General features: G+C 38.4%; 1 protein-coding gene across 1 annotated transcript in view; it reads right to left on the minus strand.

The window, feature by feature from the left end:
* The window catches only part of CUL4B (cullin 4B), a 30,813-nt gene extending 15,959 nt beyond the window's left edge, over nt 1-14,854 (minus strand). Inside the window, exons 1-6 of the mRNA XM_061179426.1 lie at nt 14,786-14,854; nt 13,498-14,046; nt 11,215-11,330; nt 2,306-2,409; nt 1,230-1,299; nt 386-459 (exon numbers count right to left, since the gene is read on the minus strand). Coding sequence (XP_061035409.1) covers nt 386-459; nt 1,230-1,299; nt 2,306-2,409; nt 11,215-11,330; nt 13,498-14,046; nt 14,786-14,813 — 941 coding nt within the window. The 5' untranslated portion in view covers nt 14,814-14,854. The remainder of the gene's footprint in view (nt 1-385; nt 460-1,229; nt 1,300-2,305; nt 2,410-11,214; nt 11,331-13,497; nt 14,047-14,785) is intronic.
* Nucleotides 14,855-15,303: the final 449 nt, after the last annotated feature.

Genomic DNA, 15,303 nt, shown 5'->3' on the forward strand with positions numbered 1-15,303 from the left:
GGCACATGGTGGGGGAAAGAGCTCATTATACTCTTCTGTTTTTGTGTATACATGGAATTTTCCACAATAATGTTAAAAGATAATGAGTGAACTCTTGATCAGCAACAAAATGATGCACACTCAGACAATCCAGAGCAAACTTTAGTCCCCTTGGCTAACAAAGAAACTTCTTCATAAGTTATTATATGCCCAGGGAATGTTAGCTATCTCCAATATTAGCATAGGCAAAACATAATTAACAGGGTAAAACTGCTATAAACAGAAGTCTAGAAGCCAAATATGAGTTTTTAGGAGAATATTCACAGTATTACTCTCTATTAGTGTAATTAAGATTTGACTATGATTTGTTACAAATCTTTTCATAATTTTTTTCTGGTATCCTTACCAAATGGAGGGTAGCATTGAATTTTGAAGAACGTAAGTCCTATCCAGAAACAAAAAAATGCTCCTGATCATGATCTGCCAATGAAAAAAAGAAATCAAACAATTTTTTATATTTTGTGAAGCTTAAATATTTTATAAAATAAGATTGCAGGGTTTACTTGTATATATACTAGACTACTAGGATCAAACATACAGATAAACACATCTACCTGAGAATATGCCCACACCATTTTTATTAAACTATTAATAAACCTTAATTCTTGCTGCAGTTTCCAGAAAAAAAAAAGACACTTAAAATGGTCTATGACTTCTTTGCAATCTGAGAAGCAACTAAAAATAAAAACAGAATCAAGGGGCATACAATTTTTCCTCAGCAACAGTCCTCAGGGTGAAACTGCCTTAAACTGTATACGTGGGATTTTGGGTGGGTGGGATGGATTTTAAGATTTTTAATTTGCAGAATATAAGGTTTAAAATAATACCAGATAAGGGAAAAAGGAAAAGGTTGTGATCCGAATAAGCTAAAATGCAGAACCATCAGGCACCTTCACAAGTAACCAAATAGCGAGTGGGATAGCCATCAAAACTGACAGGCAAAATGTAACTTTTTTAATGAGATAAATACTTTTTGCTTAAGTGTTACAAAAATAAAAATGATCATAAGGTGCAAGTCATTCTAAAATACTGGTTTACCTGTAACTTGCAGTTTTAAAATAGAAAACTCAACCAAAATTAGTTTCATTCCCCCCCCCACTGCAAAGCTTTTAAAACTAGCATTCCTGTATTTGAAGAAACTTATTTTAACTACAATATTTAGCTGAAATGTAATGCTTTTTCCATCTTACCATTTGTCTGCAATGGTTTTGCCAACATCTATCGATCTTCTTTAGAAAAAGAACACTATCCAATGAATCCGTGAGATATACGTTAAGGATATTTTAAAAGTGCTTAGTACAAGTAATATATGCAACGTAAGAGCACATTTGTCTTAAATACGGAATGCCCTACGTACTAAATGAAACTAAACAGCACTTAATTATGAAACAAAATGCTACTTCTTAAACTGTAAAAACATGTTAGATCCCACTAAAAAAAAATACCTCTAAAAACAAGTCTTAGTGGGACTTCCCTGGTGGCATAGTGGTTAAGAATCCACCTGCCAATGTAGGGTACACAGGTTCGATCCCTGCTCCGGGAAGATCCCACATGCCGTGGAGCAACTAAGCCCGTGCACCACAACTACTGAGCCTGCGCTCTAGAGCCCGCATGCCACAACTACTGAAGCCTGCATGCCTAGAGTCCATGCTCCGCAACAAGAGAAGCCACCGCAATGAGAACCCTGAGCACCACAATGAAGAGTAGCTCCCGCTCGCCACAACTAGAGAAAGCCTGCATGCAGCAACGAAGACCCAAAGCAGCAAAAAAAAAAAAAAAAAACCAACCAAACAAAAAAACTGTCTTAAAAAAAAATGAAACAAACAAACAAACAAAAAACAAACAAGTCTTAGGGACTTCCCTGGAGGTCCAGTGGTTAAGACTCTGCACTTCCACTGCAGGGGGCACAGGCTCAATCCCCCGTCGGGAAACTAAGATCCTGAAAGCCGCTAGGCCAAAACAACAAAAAACAAGTCTTAGACATAACTGAGCATTGTGTTTTCAGTTTATTATTTCCCAATTATCTTTCCTCAAAAAGAGTAAAGACATAAACACATTTTATTTATTTACATTAATAGTACAATGTAGATTTGGACCCTAATTAGAGATAAAAAGTCAAATTTTGCATCTTCTTACTCTAGAGGCAAGATGAACAAAAAATAAATCTACAAAACACAGGCATTCCATTTCAAGCTGGGTTTAAAAGCGAGGGACAGAGAGGTAGGGACAGATGAAAATACAAGGTTTTTTGTTTTTAAAAGGATATTCTCTGAACTGATGAATTTGTGCTTTGATGTGATCTTCACAAATCTGTCTCAGCTGTTTGTACAAGTTTGCAGAAATCTTGTAAGAACAGAGATTTTCCACAGCCTGCAAAATTAAACACGTACTTTCTTACGGAGTGAATGGGGCGGGGAGGGGGGATTTCTTGATTATTTACATCAAATTCCTATTATTTGTTATTTCTACCATGTCGGCTTATTAAAAAGGATTATTCGTCCATTTAAAACACAAGGTAAAATAGCAAAATATCAACATGGGTAGTGAACTTTTTTCATAACCAGTGTACTATACCAACCCCCCCCACACACAAATTAATACATTTATTGTGGCAGTACAGGTTAAGGATGGAGGGAATCAAGCCAAATTCTCACCCTGTGAAGACCAATTTGTAACAACTGCTACATATAAATTGTCTTGTTCTTAAAAATGTTAATTGTTTTCATAAGCAGAATTCCATTTTGAGTTTGAAAATAATTTCACCAATTGTTTATTAGATGGGTTGGGTGGTCCAACCACCACTGAAATAAAATTTATTTATACTTTCTTTGGTTTTCCTGAACAGAGCAATGCAGAATTTATTGCTAGCAGTATTATAATGAGTATGATATAATTATACACAAGGATTTTTCTCCAACATTGCAGCTTAAGAATATTTAAATAAATAGAGATTTTAAAATTTGCACAATGGAATAAACATTAATTACTAAAGAAATACTGAATTTTTACTTCATTCTAATAGTTGAATTGGTCTTTTATACTCAGATCCCAAAAGGACAAACTTGAGATTTCAGTGAGTTTCTTCTTATGTGCATCAAAAGACTTTCAAATTTAATACAACAGGCATGGTAAAACTCTTTGGATGAACTCTGATATAATCTACAATTCCAACTAGTAATGACTTAAGTATAACACCAGGATTTTTTTCTCACCACAACAGAAGGCAAAAATTCCATTATAATTGACTCTAAGGGACCATCCAAGTCCTGTTGGTTGGAGTGGAATTTTATAAATATGTAGTTGGAAGTCACATTCCCAGCATGCAGGTCCAGCAAATAAACTAGCAAATGAAAAGAAAGCCTAAAGGAAACCACTTATACCAAAGGAGGAAAGGCACTACACCTTACCAGGAAACAGCAGACCACTTAGATATAGCAGCTAAGGAGGAATAAGAAGGCTAAGTCTCTGCTGGCCACCACTTTCCATGGGGCCTTGGGTCAGGCCACAAATGCCTAAGGGTGTGTTTATGTTTATTTCATGTGCCTGACTGGTTCACGTTAGTCCTCTATGGACTCTCTCCCTTCCTCCTTTAGTAGTCTTCTCATTGTATCTTGGTGTTCTTTTTGAGTGACTAATTTTCTCAGCATTTCTCGTTTTCCTGCTTAGATTCTTTGTATTTCACCTTCTCCACATTTCCCACCTGCAGTACTTTTCCGAGTCCTCCTTCACCATTCCCTTCTGCTGTGTTACTCTTTCTTCCATATATTAGTTCTCATCACATCTATTTATCTTCTTACACAAGATACCATATTCCCTTACTACTCAGCTAGGTTCCACTTCTTCCAATAAGCTTTCCTTAATTGCCTTGGCTACCAGTGACTCATTTGGCACTATCACCAATCATACGACACTGACTTGTCCCTGAGTCAATACTGTATCTCTTAATGTGTATAACCTGTCCCCAACTCTCTTTAATGACAGAAAGAGACCATGTGCTCATGTACCTATATGTTCTTTAATACTTTCTGGGCTTTGAACCAGGTGAATATAGTAAATATTCAAAAAACTAATGTACCTATAACTAGCAATGTGTCCTGCACACAGAAGGGGCTTACAGCGTAAGGAGAAAACTGGTCAGAAAACATATAATTACAATACACTGTGTTGGGTGCTATGATGGGGATAAGATAGAGGTGAGGTCCCTAACCCAATCTTTAGGACAGAGGTAAGTCAGGAAAGGCTTCCTGAGCACAAGTAAAGAGGTGGAGTCCCAAAGACCCAGGGGGAAATAGATAAAGAGCTTATGGGAATAGTGAGAAATAAGAGAATTAAGCTGGTCTTCATATGCATACAGCTTCACCTGTGTTTAGTTGGAGAGTGGTTTAAGATATGAGAAGCAACAACAGAAGGAAAGGGAAAGGCAGGAGGATCTAAGGTGAGTTTTGAAGGTCAAGATGGAAGAGAACATCCTGCTTCTCTAATTTAGCCTTGACTGCTTAACATATAGACCAGATCTAGTAATTTCCATTCCTTAAGAACTTTTCCATCAAGCTCTTCAGGTACCATTATGGAGAAATCCCATAAGTGGTATAAAAAAATACAAAGGACTGAATGGTGTGGTGCATGGTCTACTATCATTTATGTAAAAAAAAAAAAAAAAAAAGAAAATTAATTTAGAAAACCTCCACACAGTTGTTTTTACACACATGAACCATTTCTGGAATGATACCCCCAATTATGTTTGTCGAGGGGGGAATTAGCTGGGGGAGCAGGGCTGGAGGATGGAGTGGAAGTGAAACTTTTTACTACATGCTCTGTAATACTTTTGGGGCTTTGAACCAGATGAATATACTAACTATTCAAAAAACTTCAGTACTTGCCTCCCCCAATAAAACCCTATCTTCCCCACCACCATACTTTTTAGCATGGCATTCAAGGCTCAATATTACCATTATTTTACTCTCATGTCTGTCTATAATCTTCCATACACCCCGTGATCTAAATACTCTGCTTTGCTCACTTTCAAGCAAGGTTTGTTTGGAGCAATCATGTGTGCCTAAAACAGTGGCTTCCAAAAGTTTTTGACAAGCCACAGTAAGAAATACATTTTATATCACAATCCATTATACATAAAATTTATGTAATTGAACCAAAATCTTCATGAAACTGTACTTACCATTACTATGTGTGATGTACTCCGATATTTTCTATTTTACCTTTTTTTAAAAATGTTGGTCACAAACTACTAATTTCATGAGCCTACTAGAATATAAGTGCCTTAGGGGCAAGGACTAAGTGATCTCTATATGCCCATGGCATTTGTCCAGCTTTGCACACAGTAAGCAGTCACGCAGTCACTGATTCAACAAGAATGGGGTGTTTACTAAGTACTCTGTCCTGTTAGGTGCTGGGATAGAAACATGAATAAGTGTTAAATCACTACTGAGGAGCTTGAGGTAAACTCTATTTTATTCCAGATCTTTGAAAAGCACTTTTAGAAATGTATCATTTTACATTTCACTAAACACTCTGGAAATCCCTGGAAGTTTGATCTGGTATAATTATTACTAATATAACCTTGTTTCACAGGTAACTATTTGTATTAAACATTCTGGATAATTCTATAAGTCTCTTAAATAAAACTATCTTTTTACTTAAGCTCCCAATCACTACTGGTTAAATATGCTGCCTTAAATCCTTTTTGCAGGTAGTCGGATATAAGATAAAAACATTCTAATAAGGTTTTAACTTTTATTCCTCCAAATCCCAGCCCCCTCCCTCCAAAATTCATACACTGCATCAAACACGTTTGTCTGAAGAAAAAAAAGAACTCCTAACAAAATATAAACGTGTAGCAAATGAAATGCAAAACTATAGTTCCTGAAATTTGCAGAATATAAGATTTAGAAACAGCAAAGGCACATAAGCTTGCATTTGGGATGAGGAAGAGTGGAAATGAGGGTAAGAAGACTAGAATAAAAAAATGAAGAGGATTAAAATAAGGATAAAAAATACAAAGAATGCGAAAATAAATGGTAAGGGAGGAAATCTGGAAAATTTTCTGATTTAGCAACAACAGACACTTAGGAAAGATATTAAATTCCCACCAGGGTGCTGAACTCTGGTCACTGGCCTAACAGGTTGGGGCTTATTTTTCAAACCACAATGTTTAAAGAGAGAAAGAAAAGCATAGCACAAAACTTTTCAACAACTGATACAACAATAAAACTCAAAATTATGTCTTTTTACATCTAGTAAAAATGCCTAAAATAAGATAATCAAAATATATCAAAAACTAAGAATTTGCAGAAAGGAAGCCGAACAATGAAACCTAAATTATTTCTCTTTTTACATCTAGTAAAAAGAGCTTAAATAAGACAAATTATCAAGGACTAAGAATTTGTAGTTGGGATAAATAGCAGGGATAGTATTAACAATTCAGTAAAAAGAGGAGTAACAGTAACGTGACAGACTAAGCTTAAACACATCAAAGGTTAAACTTACAGAACACAATACCTAGTCATCAACATAGAATATAATAGCTTGTCACCTCTGCTAAGAATCTACTACCTGCTCTCCACTGACTGCTTAAGAAACCCGATTTTACAATGGAAAATAACCTATACTCAGATGGATGCACTATTTGCTTCCAGTCTTGCGGTCACGTACTTGATGAATGAATCATTAATTGAAAGGCTCTGTTATTTAAGATTTATTTCACAAAAAGCTAACCAAACAAGAGTTCTCATTATTAATGATGAAATTATTTTCATCGGAATTGAAGTATGGACTAAGCTTACCTTCAAAGATAATAGCTAAAAATGTATACTAAGAATAAATGTAACACTTTCATACAGAAACCAGCCAGCTCAAAAAAAGGTAGCTGATTTAAAAACACTACACAGCTATTCACACAAGGCTGAGAACATGAGGAAAATAATCCCATTACTTAAAATATCACTTAGTAAAAAAGTCACACGCCAAAACCAAGATTCCAACTATTAAGATACCACATATAAAAACAAGACACATTCTTGAGCAGTGCGGAGGGACACTGTTCCTAGAGAGTTCTCTTTTTCTATTATTTTTTCAATTTGGCTAATGATGTTTTCTGATGCATATTTGGGATGTAATCTATTTATCAGCCAGCTGTTCTGGCCCAGTGTGGATTTAGAATTTAAAAACATGTGTGGCTTTAGAGCTGTATAATAAAACATAATCTTAAAGATACCTTTTTTAAAGACTCAAATACTACTTATCATCATCATCATCATCACTGATGACATGGACATACAGCAGGCAGTGTAGTAAGTACGTTTTTGCAGTATTTTATTTACAACTGAACAACCCTGCCATATAGGTAGTCTCCCCATTTTGCAAATGAGGAAACCAAGGATTAGAGAAGTAACTCACCCAAAGTTATCACGAGTGGCAGATCTCAAATCTAAGGCAGGCTGATCAACTCAAAAGTCAGTGCATTTACCATACTCCTATCTGTAGTCAATCAAAAACAAACAAGCAAACAAACAAACAAAAAAACCCAAACCAAAACAACATGAACCACTGCCTCACTCTTAACAGGATTTCAAGGTTGTGGAGGAAAGATAATTTTTAAACTCAGGTACAAGTCACACTTTAAATCACTTTTGAAAGACAACGTTTACTTATCGCAAATATACTCAGAACAGCACGTTCTTTTCTAGAAATTAAAAACTTATGAGGTAGTATATGCAATCCACACTAGGGAAGACTTCCATGCTTAAGCCTTAAAGCAAAATGGTTTTTCATTCATAGAAAAAAGTTCTGCATAGACATATGCCAACTTAAGTGTTTACTTCAGGGATGGGGGTGGGGGGGGTGATGAGGAGTTTGGAGAACTTTTGTTTGGTACACTACATACTTCTATATTGTTTCAATTTTAGAAGAGTACTTTTAAATTACATTTCAACCTGTTAAAAATCAAACAAGCACCTGAAATCCAGATGGTATGAAATAATTTTACTCCCTTTATCCTTTTATCCTCTTTTTTGAACTTGAACACCTCAAAATAATCTTTCTGAGAACAATCCCAAGGAGCATTTATAAAATTAAGGTCAAAAACAGCAAAAGAGCTAGAAACAAATGCTTTTGAATTTATTATCACAGAAGTAGTAAAGTATTATGAAAAATGCAAAGAGTGAAAAGTTGTAACACTGACTTTAGGCTAAAGAAATGCAACTGAACAACAGCAGGTAAAAATTCTGAAGTACAAGAAAGGAAAAACACAAAAAATGTGAGCTATGAGCTCTTGAAACACAAAGGGATTTAACAGAATCAATTTATCAGGAAAAATATTTTTTTAACCCAAAAGCTCTAGAAAAATATTCAAGGTAAAGTAAATAGGGTTCATTAGCAACTACAATCAATATGTTATAAATATGGGGACTTCCCTGTTGGCGCAGCAGTTAAGACTCCGAGCTCCCAATGCAGGGGGCCCAGGTTCGATCCCTGGTCAGAGAACTAGATCCCACACGCATGCCACAACTAAAGAGCCCGTGAGCCACAACTAAGGAGCTCGCCTGCCGCAACTAAGACCTGGAGCAACCAAATAAATAAGTAAATAAATAAATAAAAAAATTTAAAAATGTCATAAATATGAAATATGTAAAGTAACATATTACTGAAATTAAAGATGCTGTACGCCAGCATATCCAAAGAAACACCATATACATGCATGAATGCAAAAAAATTACTTTTTAAATTAATTAATTAATTTATTTATTTATTTTTGGCTGCGTTGGGTCTTCATTGCTGCGTGCGGGCTTCTTCCTAGTTGCAGCGAGCGGGGGGCTACTCTTCGCTGCAGTGCGCCGGCCTCTCATTGCTGTGGTCTCTCCCGTAGCGGAGCATGGGATCCAGGCACGTGGGCTTCAGTAGTTGTGGCACGGGGTCTCAGTAGTTGTGGCTCGTGGGATGTAGAGCGCAGGCTCAGTAGTTGTGGCGCACGGGCTTAGCCACTCCGCGGCATGTGGTATCTTCCTGGACCAGGGCTCAAACCCGTGTCCCCCGGGCTTCCCTGGTGGCACAGTGGTTGAGAATCTGCCTGCCAATGCAGGGGACACAGGTTCGAGCCCTGGTCTGGGAAGATCCCACATGCCGCGGAGCAACTAGGCCCGTGAGCCACAACTACTGAGCCTGCGCGTCTGGAGCCTGTGCTCCGCAACAAGAGAGGCCGCGATAGTGAGAGGCCCACACACCGCGATGAAGAGTGGTCCCCGCTTGCCACAACTAGAGAAAGCCCTCGCACAGAAACGAAGACCCAGCACAGCCAAAAATAAATTAATTAATTAATTAATTTTTAAAAAAAGTAAGAAGACCCAACTGTCTTTTTTAAAAAAAAAAAAAAAAACCCGTGTCCCCTGCACTGGCAGGCGGATTCTTAACCACTGCGCCACCAGGGAAGCCCCCAAAAATTACCTTCTTTGATGACAGAGTTTTTTTTCCTAAAGTAAGACTATTTGCTTCAAACACTGCACTACAGAGGTATGTGAAGTGCTGTGGTGTATTAGTGAAAGTGCACTGGACTAAAAACTTGGGCATCTCGGTTTAAGTCCCCTGCTCTGCCAATACGGGACTCTAGACTTTGGAGTCCCTGAGACTCCATTTCCTCATCAATAGAGTAGGGATGATAACTACTACCTTATCTACTTCACAAAGGGTTTCTATAATGCTTAAATGAGATAATCCTACTTTGTAGGCTGTCACATAACACTATATGAAGAAAAGATACTGGACCACATAATCGCTTAAGGCCTTTCCAACTGTAATTCTACTTTTATTACTGTACAACTCAGGAGCCACATGTGTAATATACCAACATAGCCAAATAAGGTGGGCTTACCCTTAATACCTTAGTACTACTACTGACTACTACCTGACACTTACATAGCATTATAATGCTTATAATATTACACAGCATCATCACTATGTATTCGGCACCGTTCTGAGTGTTTGGCATGCATTGACGCATTATATTTAAACAGCAACAGAAACTGGTGATCTCAATTGACATATTACAAGTGAAAAAGTCATACTGTGCCTTATGAAAAAGTTTAACTAGTGATAACATCAACTTATATTTCTATCATAGTGCTTCAAGGTGTTTTTCACAAACATCTTATTTGAGTCTTATAAGCAACGCTGTGAGGTAGACAGAGCAGGAGTTCTTCCCCCATTTACAAAGGAGGAAACAGAAGCTGAGAGAGGTTTAGTACCTTGCCCAAGACCACAAGGGTAATAGAGCCAAAACTAGATCCCTTTGTCTTTTGACTCCTAATCCACTGTTTGTCCATCACCATACTATCTCTACAACTAAAATGAATAGATGAAAACTATGAATTCTGATAAACTGAACCAACATAATTTCTTACAAAGTACTCATCAATACAAAAACTCAAGCCATTGGATTTTTTTTTTTTAATATGAAACTGCTGACGCTATAATGGAAAGTAACTTCTTGAATCGGTTGTGGCAAAAATACAGTAGGTCAAAGTATCTTGGTAGCAAGAAGTCTAAATCAGGAATTGCCCTTAATTGTATACTTAAGTTCAACACTTCAAATACAGATCCATTTGTTAAGCAAAAGAAACAAACCTGAACCTCAGACCAAGTTGCTGAACTATAACCTGCTGATCATTTTTGGGCTAAGGTATGTCTTGTAGACCAGGAGAAAAGACAAACATAAAGAACAAGAGAAAGAAATGGCAAAAGTATGCTAACAGCAAAGACGCAGAATAAAGTATATGGAGAATATCTGCATTTCTTGAGGGCTTTCCTATATAGGTAACACCACTTAGCAAGAAGTATCACAATAGAATGACATGTCACCAGAAATCATCTTTGGGATCCAGGCTATAGGATTCTATTATAGGTCAAACTTATTACAGCAAGGTACTCCTAACTGTAAATCCTAATTAGAAGGGTCCAAGATAAGCCCAATTTATACCAATAAGACTGTACCCATAGTTTGTCAGAATATATGGTCTGATTATAAAACAGAGTGCATATATTAATCAAGAAATTTTAATTAGAAGGGAACCAAAAATCTACATAAGCGCCCATTTCAGAAAGTAAAATCCATATACATTGCACCTCAATTTACGCTAACCAAATCTGGCAATCCAAGTTAATACATACCTGATAGAGTTCTTCTAAATTGTACTTAATCGAAGTACTATTCTGGATAGCTTCCACTGCTTCTTTCAGTTTCTGCCATGTTTCATCTGTGTAGTTTTCCGGTAATTTAGGCTTATCTAGATGATATGTAAAAGGTTGATAATCAGAATAATATGTAGGAATAATATGTATTACTATTACAGAATAATTACTATACAGAATAATATGCATTACTATTAATAATATGTATTACTATTAATGAAAAGATCCATAAAATGCTAGTATTACTGCTCTTTAAGGGTAAATTGTTGTAAGTATTATATCTAACTATTAAAGTAACCATTATATTTACGCTTAGTATAAAGTATAAAATTTGAAGTGCCAGAATACTGTGTAAGTCATTTTGACTCACCTATTAAAACTGAAGGTGAGGGTTTTTTTCTGCTATTGACTGAATTGCTTCAAAAAATAAAAATTCAAGAATGACAAATAAAAAAATAACAATCCTGATCCTATTCCATCATGTGTAAACCAAAGTCAACATGAATTTTGTACCTGAAATTTAAAATACTGAGTGCCTACTATGTACAAGGTACTTTATAAACATCTTAATTTTCCTAATAATGTCCTAAGGAAAGTATTATTATCCCTATTTTGCAACTGAGGCTGGAAGACTCATTTAGTAAGGCTTGCCCAAGGTCACCATGGCTAGTCAATGGTAAAACTGGGATTCTAACTCAGGTCTGTTTGACCCCCTTATTTATGTAGCATCTACAGAAATGGAGAGAAACATCTTAATTCATGTTTTAATTTAAACTGCGTTTATGAGCAGAGTGAAATATAAAAAAATTAAAACATCCAAACAACTCCAGAACCTATGTAGCACTTTCAGAATGGAAAGGAACATCTTAATCCAGGCTTTAATTTAAACTTTATTGACCAGCAATGAGTATTTTTTTTATTAAAACATCCAGATACCTTAATAATGTGTTTTTATTTTGGGAGGGGGAGAAAAAAACCCAAACCAAATCTCTGAAACCAGTATACAAATGCAATTAGGGTCATAGCTCATCTCTTTAAAAATCCTTGGCTATTAAATTGATATATTTTAAATAAAACAGTGAACAAATTAGTCAATTACAATTCATATTTACTTCAGAAAGGTCTACTATTAAATCAGAAAGATTACAACACTTGAGAGCCTGGAGGTGGGAGAGGAGTGATGGAAAAAAGAAAAGGTTAAAAATAAACAACACTATACTCTGCTTAAGACAAAATAGAGCATATTACTGATTTCCACACTAATGTTTAAAATACAAGCATGGAGAATCTAATTTTCTCAATACTAATATTTAGCCACAAGGCACTGATCTGGTAAATATTACTTTAGTTCATTCATTTTACTTGCCCATTTAATAAACATTTTAGCATCCACTACTTGCCAGTTAAGGATGTCAAAAAAGTCAGAGAAACAGAAACACACTCAAGAGATTAAAAAGTAATTCAGCTCAATTACATTTTAAAAAATTGTTGATTTTACATTTGCATCAATGCATTCACAATACTCTCAAGCACATATCTCAAAAACTTGAAATGAACAAATTTTCCTAAAAGCTGCAGGTCAGTACTTTAAGACCCATTTCAGTGATTAAAAAAAAAAAAGATGTAGTAATTGTTCCTATCTTTAGACTAGTGGTACACAGAGTTACTACTGTGTATACACAGTATTTTCACTTCCAAACCCTACCTTTGGAAAGAAATGCAGAGATCATAAATACTTTTCTCCAACTACTGCTTCCACAATGAGTTTCAAGAGTGTAGTATTCAACATTATAAATCTAACTATAAGTCTTCTTTGAACATGAAAAAAATCACTAGTCCTACCTGCATTTCTAGGGACTAGATAACGTGGCCTACTGAAGGATAAAAATAAAAATCCCAGCAGTGCCAAGGTTCACTATGCACCTGAAATAAATAAACCTTTTTAGAATACAAATTTCTCACCTGTAAAATCCGGATCAATCATATCGATTGTCAATGTTATAAGAAATAACAGATTAGATACAATAGGCTGAGACAGACCTCAAAATACTGCACAGAATCACCTGGTGTCTGCTTCAGCACAAGGATACTAACCACCCCCGGAAAATGAACCCTCCACCCAAAAAGGACCTCCCTCCACCTCACTGATTATGCATAAAACATTAGGCCACCTCTATACTGTTTAATATATTAACATAAATAGAGCACGTGACCACTCAAGTGTCAAATCCTTAGGTGATTATGGATTTTGGCCTTGGTTACCTTTAAAGTTCTTGATCACTAACTTCTTAGCAGAGCCAGGCTTGCTGTTAGCAAAGCTAGAGACGGTGGTAGAAGATTTGGCTAGGCCGTTTGCGTGATGCACCGAAGCCACAGAAGAGATTAATATACTCTTATTTTTAAGTTGCTGCTGCTGAGATGTTGCAGCAGTTGGTGAAGATGAGGAGGAGGAGGAGGAGGATTCCTCAGCCATCTTCGCATCAAACCCTACAAACTCCAGGGTGTCTTCAAAACGCAGCTTCTTCTGTATCGGTACGTGGCTGGGAGCAGCCACTGAAACCCCCAGGCAGGAGAAGGACGAGGTTGAAGGGGATGCCGAATCCCTGGGTTGTAAAGGAGTGGAAGAGGAGGGAGAGGTGGAATCAAAGTCTTCTCTCTCGTTACTACTGTTACTGCCGCTACTGCTGCTGCTGCTGTTTAACTTTCTCTTCTTGGCAGAGGTGGGCGGAGTGGTGCTGGTATTACCATCAGTGGCAGATCTGACCTCCTGAGCAGCAGCAGCAGCAGCTGAGGGATTGGGGGAAGAAAAACCTGTTGGAAACATGAAAATAGCGGGGTCAACAGGCAGACGAGCATCAAAAACCTACGTTTATATGCCTGAGTGCGTGTAGGAGAGAAGGTGGCAATGCTAGAGGGGGAAGGGAAGAAAGAGAGGAGAAACACAGAGGACGAGAAGGAAAGTGAAGGGGGGGCTCCACCGGGGGAATGGGAGGGTTTGGGAAGGAGGATAGGCTGACACCAGGAGTGAGCAGAACAAGGGGGGAGAGCGAATGAGGAGGCAGACAGGTAAACGGCCGTGCCGTCCCCCTCCCCTGCTTTTCGGTCTCTCTCCCCCCTTTCTGCAGGAGCGACTCAGTAAGTCTGTGAGGCTGCAGCTCCTCCTCCTTTTCTCCCTCTCTCTGGGAGGGGAGATGCCGTGGTTGGGGGGAGGGGGGAGGGGGAGAGAACCGGAGCTTGTTATTGTCAATAGCACAAGAAGCTAAAGATGGCGCCACTTCCGGTCACGCGGCGGCGAGGGAGGGGCGGCGTTAGTCCGCGAGAGTGGGGGGTGGAGAGCAGCACTGCAGGCGGCCGGGGGGCGGGGGAGCTGGCTTGTGGGGAGGCGGCGGGAAAGGGGCCGCTGAGGCGCCCGAGACGCTCGCGCTCGCTCTCCCTCCCCCTCCCTCTCCCGCTCCCCTTTCCAGGCAGCACTCTCCGCCCCCGGCCCACCGGTTACTTCCACCCCCTCCTAAACGGTCCCGCGGGAAGCTTCGCGCCGCAACGCCCTTACCGGAAGTGACTGAGCAGACACTTTTCATAGCGCCCAGATCCCGAAGCCCCCAGGTCCGCAGGACTTGAGTGGGGGTGGGGTGGGGGAGGGAGAAGGGGGGGCAGAGAAGTGGAAAGGGAGGAGGGGGCGGGCCTTCGAGACACCTTCGGAGCTCCTGATTGGAGCTTCCCGAACGCGAGGCGGGCAGGGAGGGGTGGTGGCGGGAGAAGGAGCGGGAAGGAGCCTGAAGGGGAGGGAAGGTGGTGACGGTGAGGGGCGGGGTGAGCTAGCTGGGAAAAAAGAGGGAGGGAGTAAAAGTAAGGGAAAGGAGAATGGAAACTTTGAAAGCGATAAAGGAATAAGGAGGGGTTGCAAGGCGAGAGGAATAACCCGAAATGGAGGAAAACATAATCATGCCATTATGCCTAATGCTAGGGAGGAATGTCATGATGTTAAGATAGGAAAGGAAAAGAAAAAGAGCTTATATAGAAAGAAAAATGAGTTTTTCATTTGGTTGAGCTATAAATTGTTTCTTTTAT

The sequence above is a fragment of the Eubalaena glacialis genome, chromosome X (genome assembly GCF_028564815.1).
Source record: "Eubalaena glacialis isolate mEubGla1 chromosome X, mEubGla1.1.hap2.+ XY, whole genome shotgun sequence".
Lineage (NCBI taxonomy): Eukaryota > Metazoa > Chordata > Mammalia > Artiodactyla > Balaenidae > Eubalaena > Eubalaena glacialis.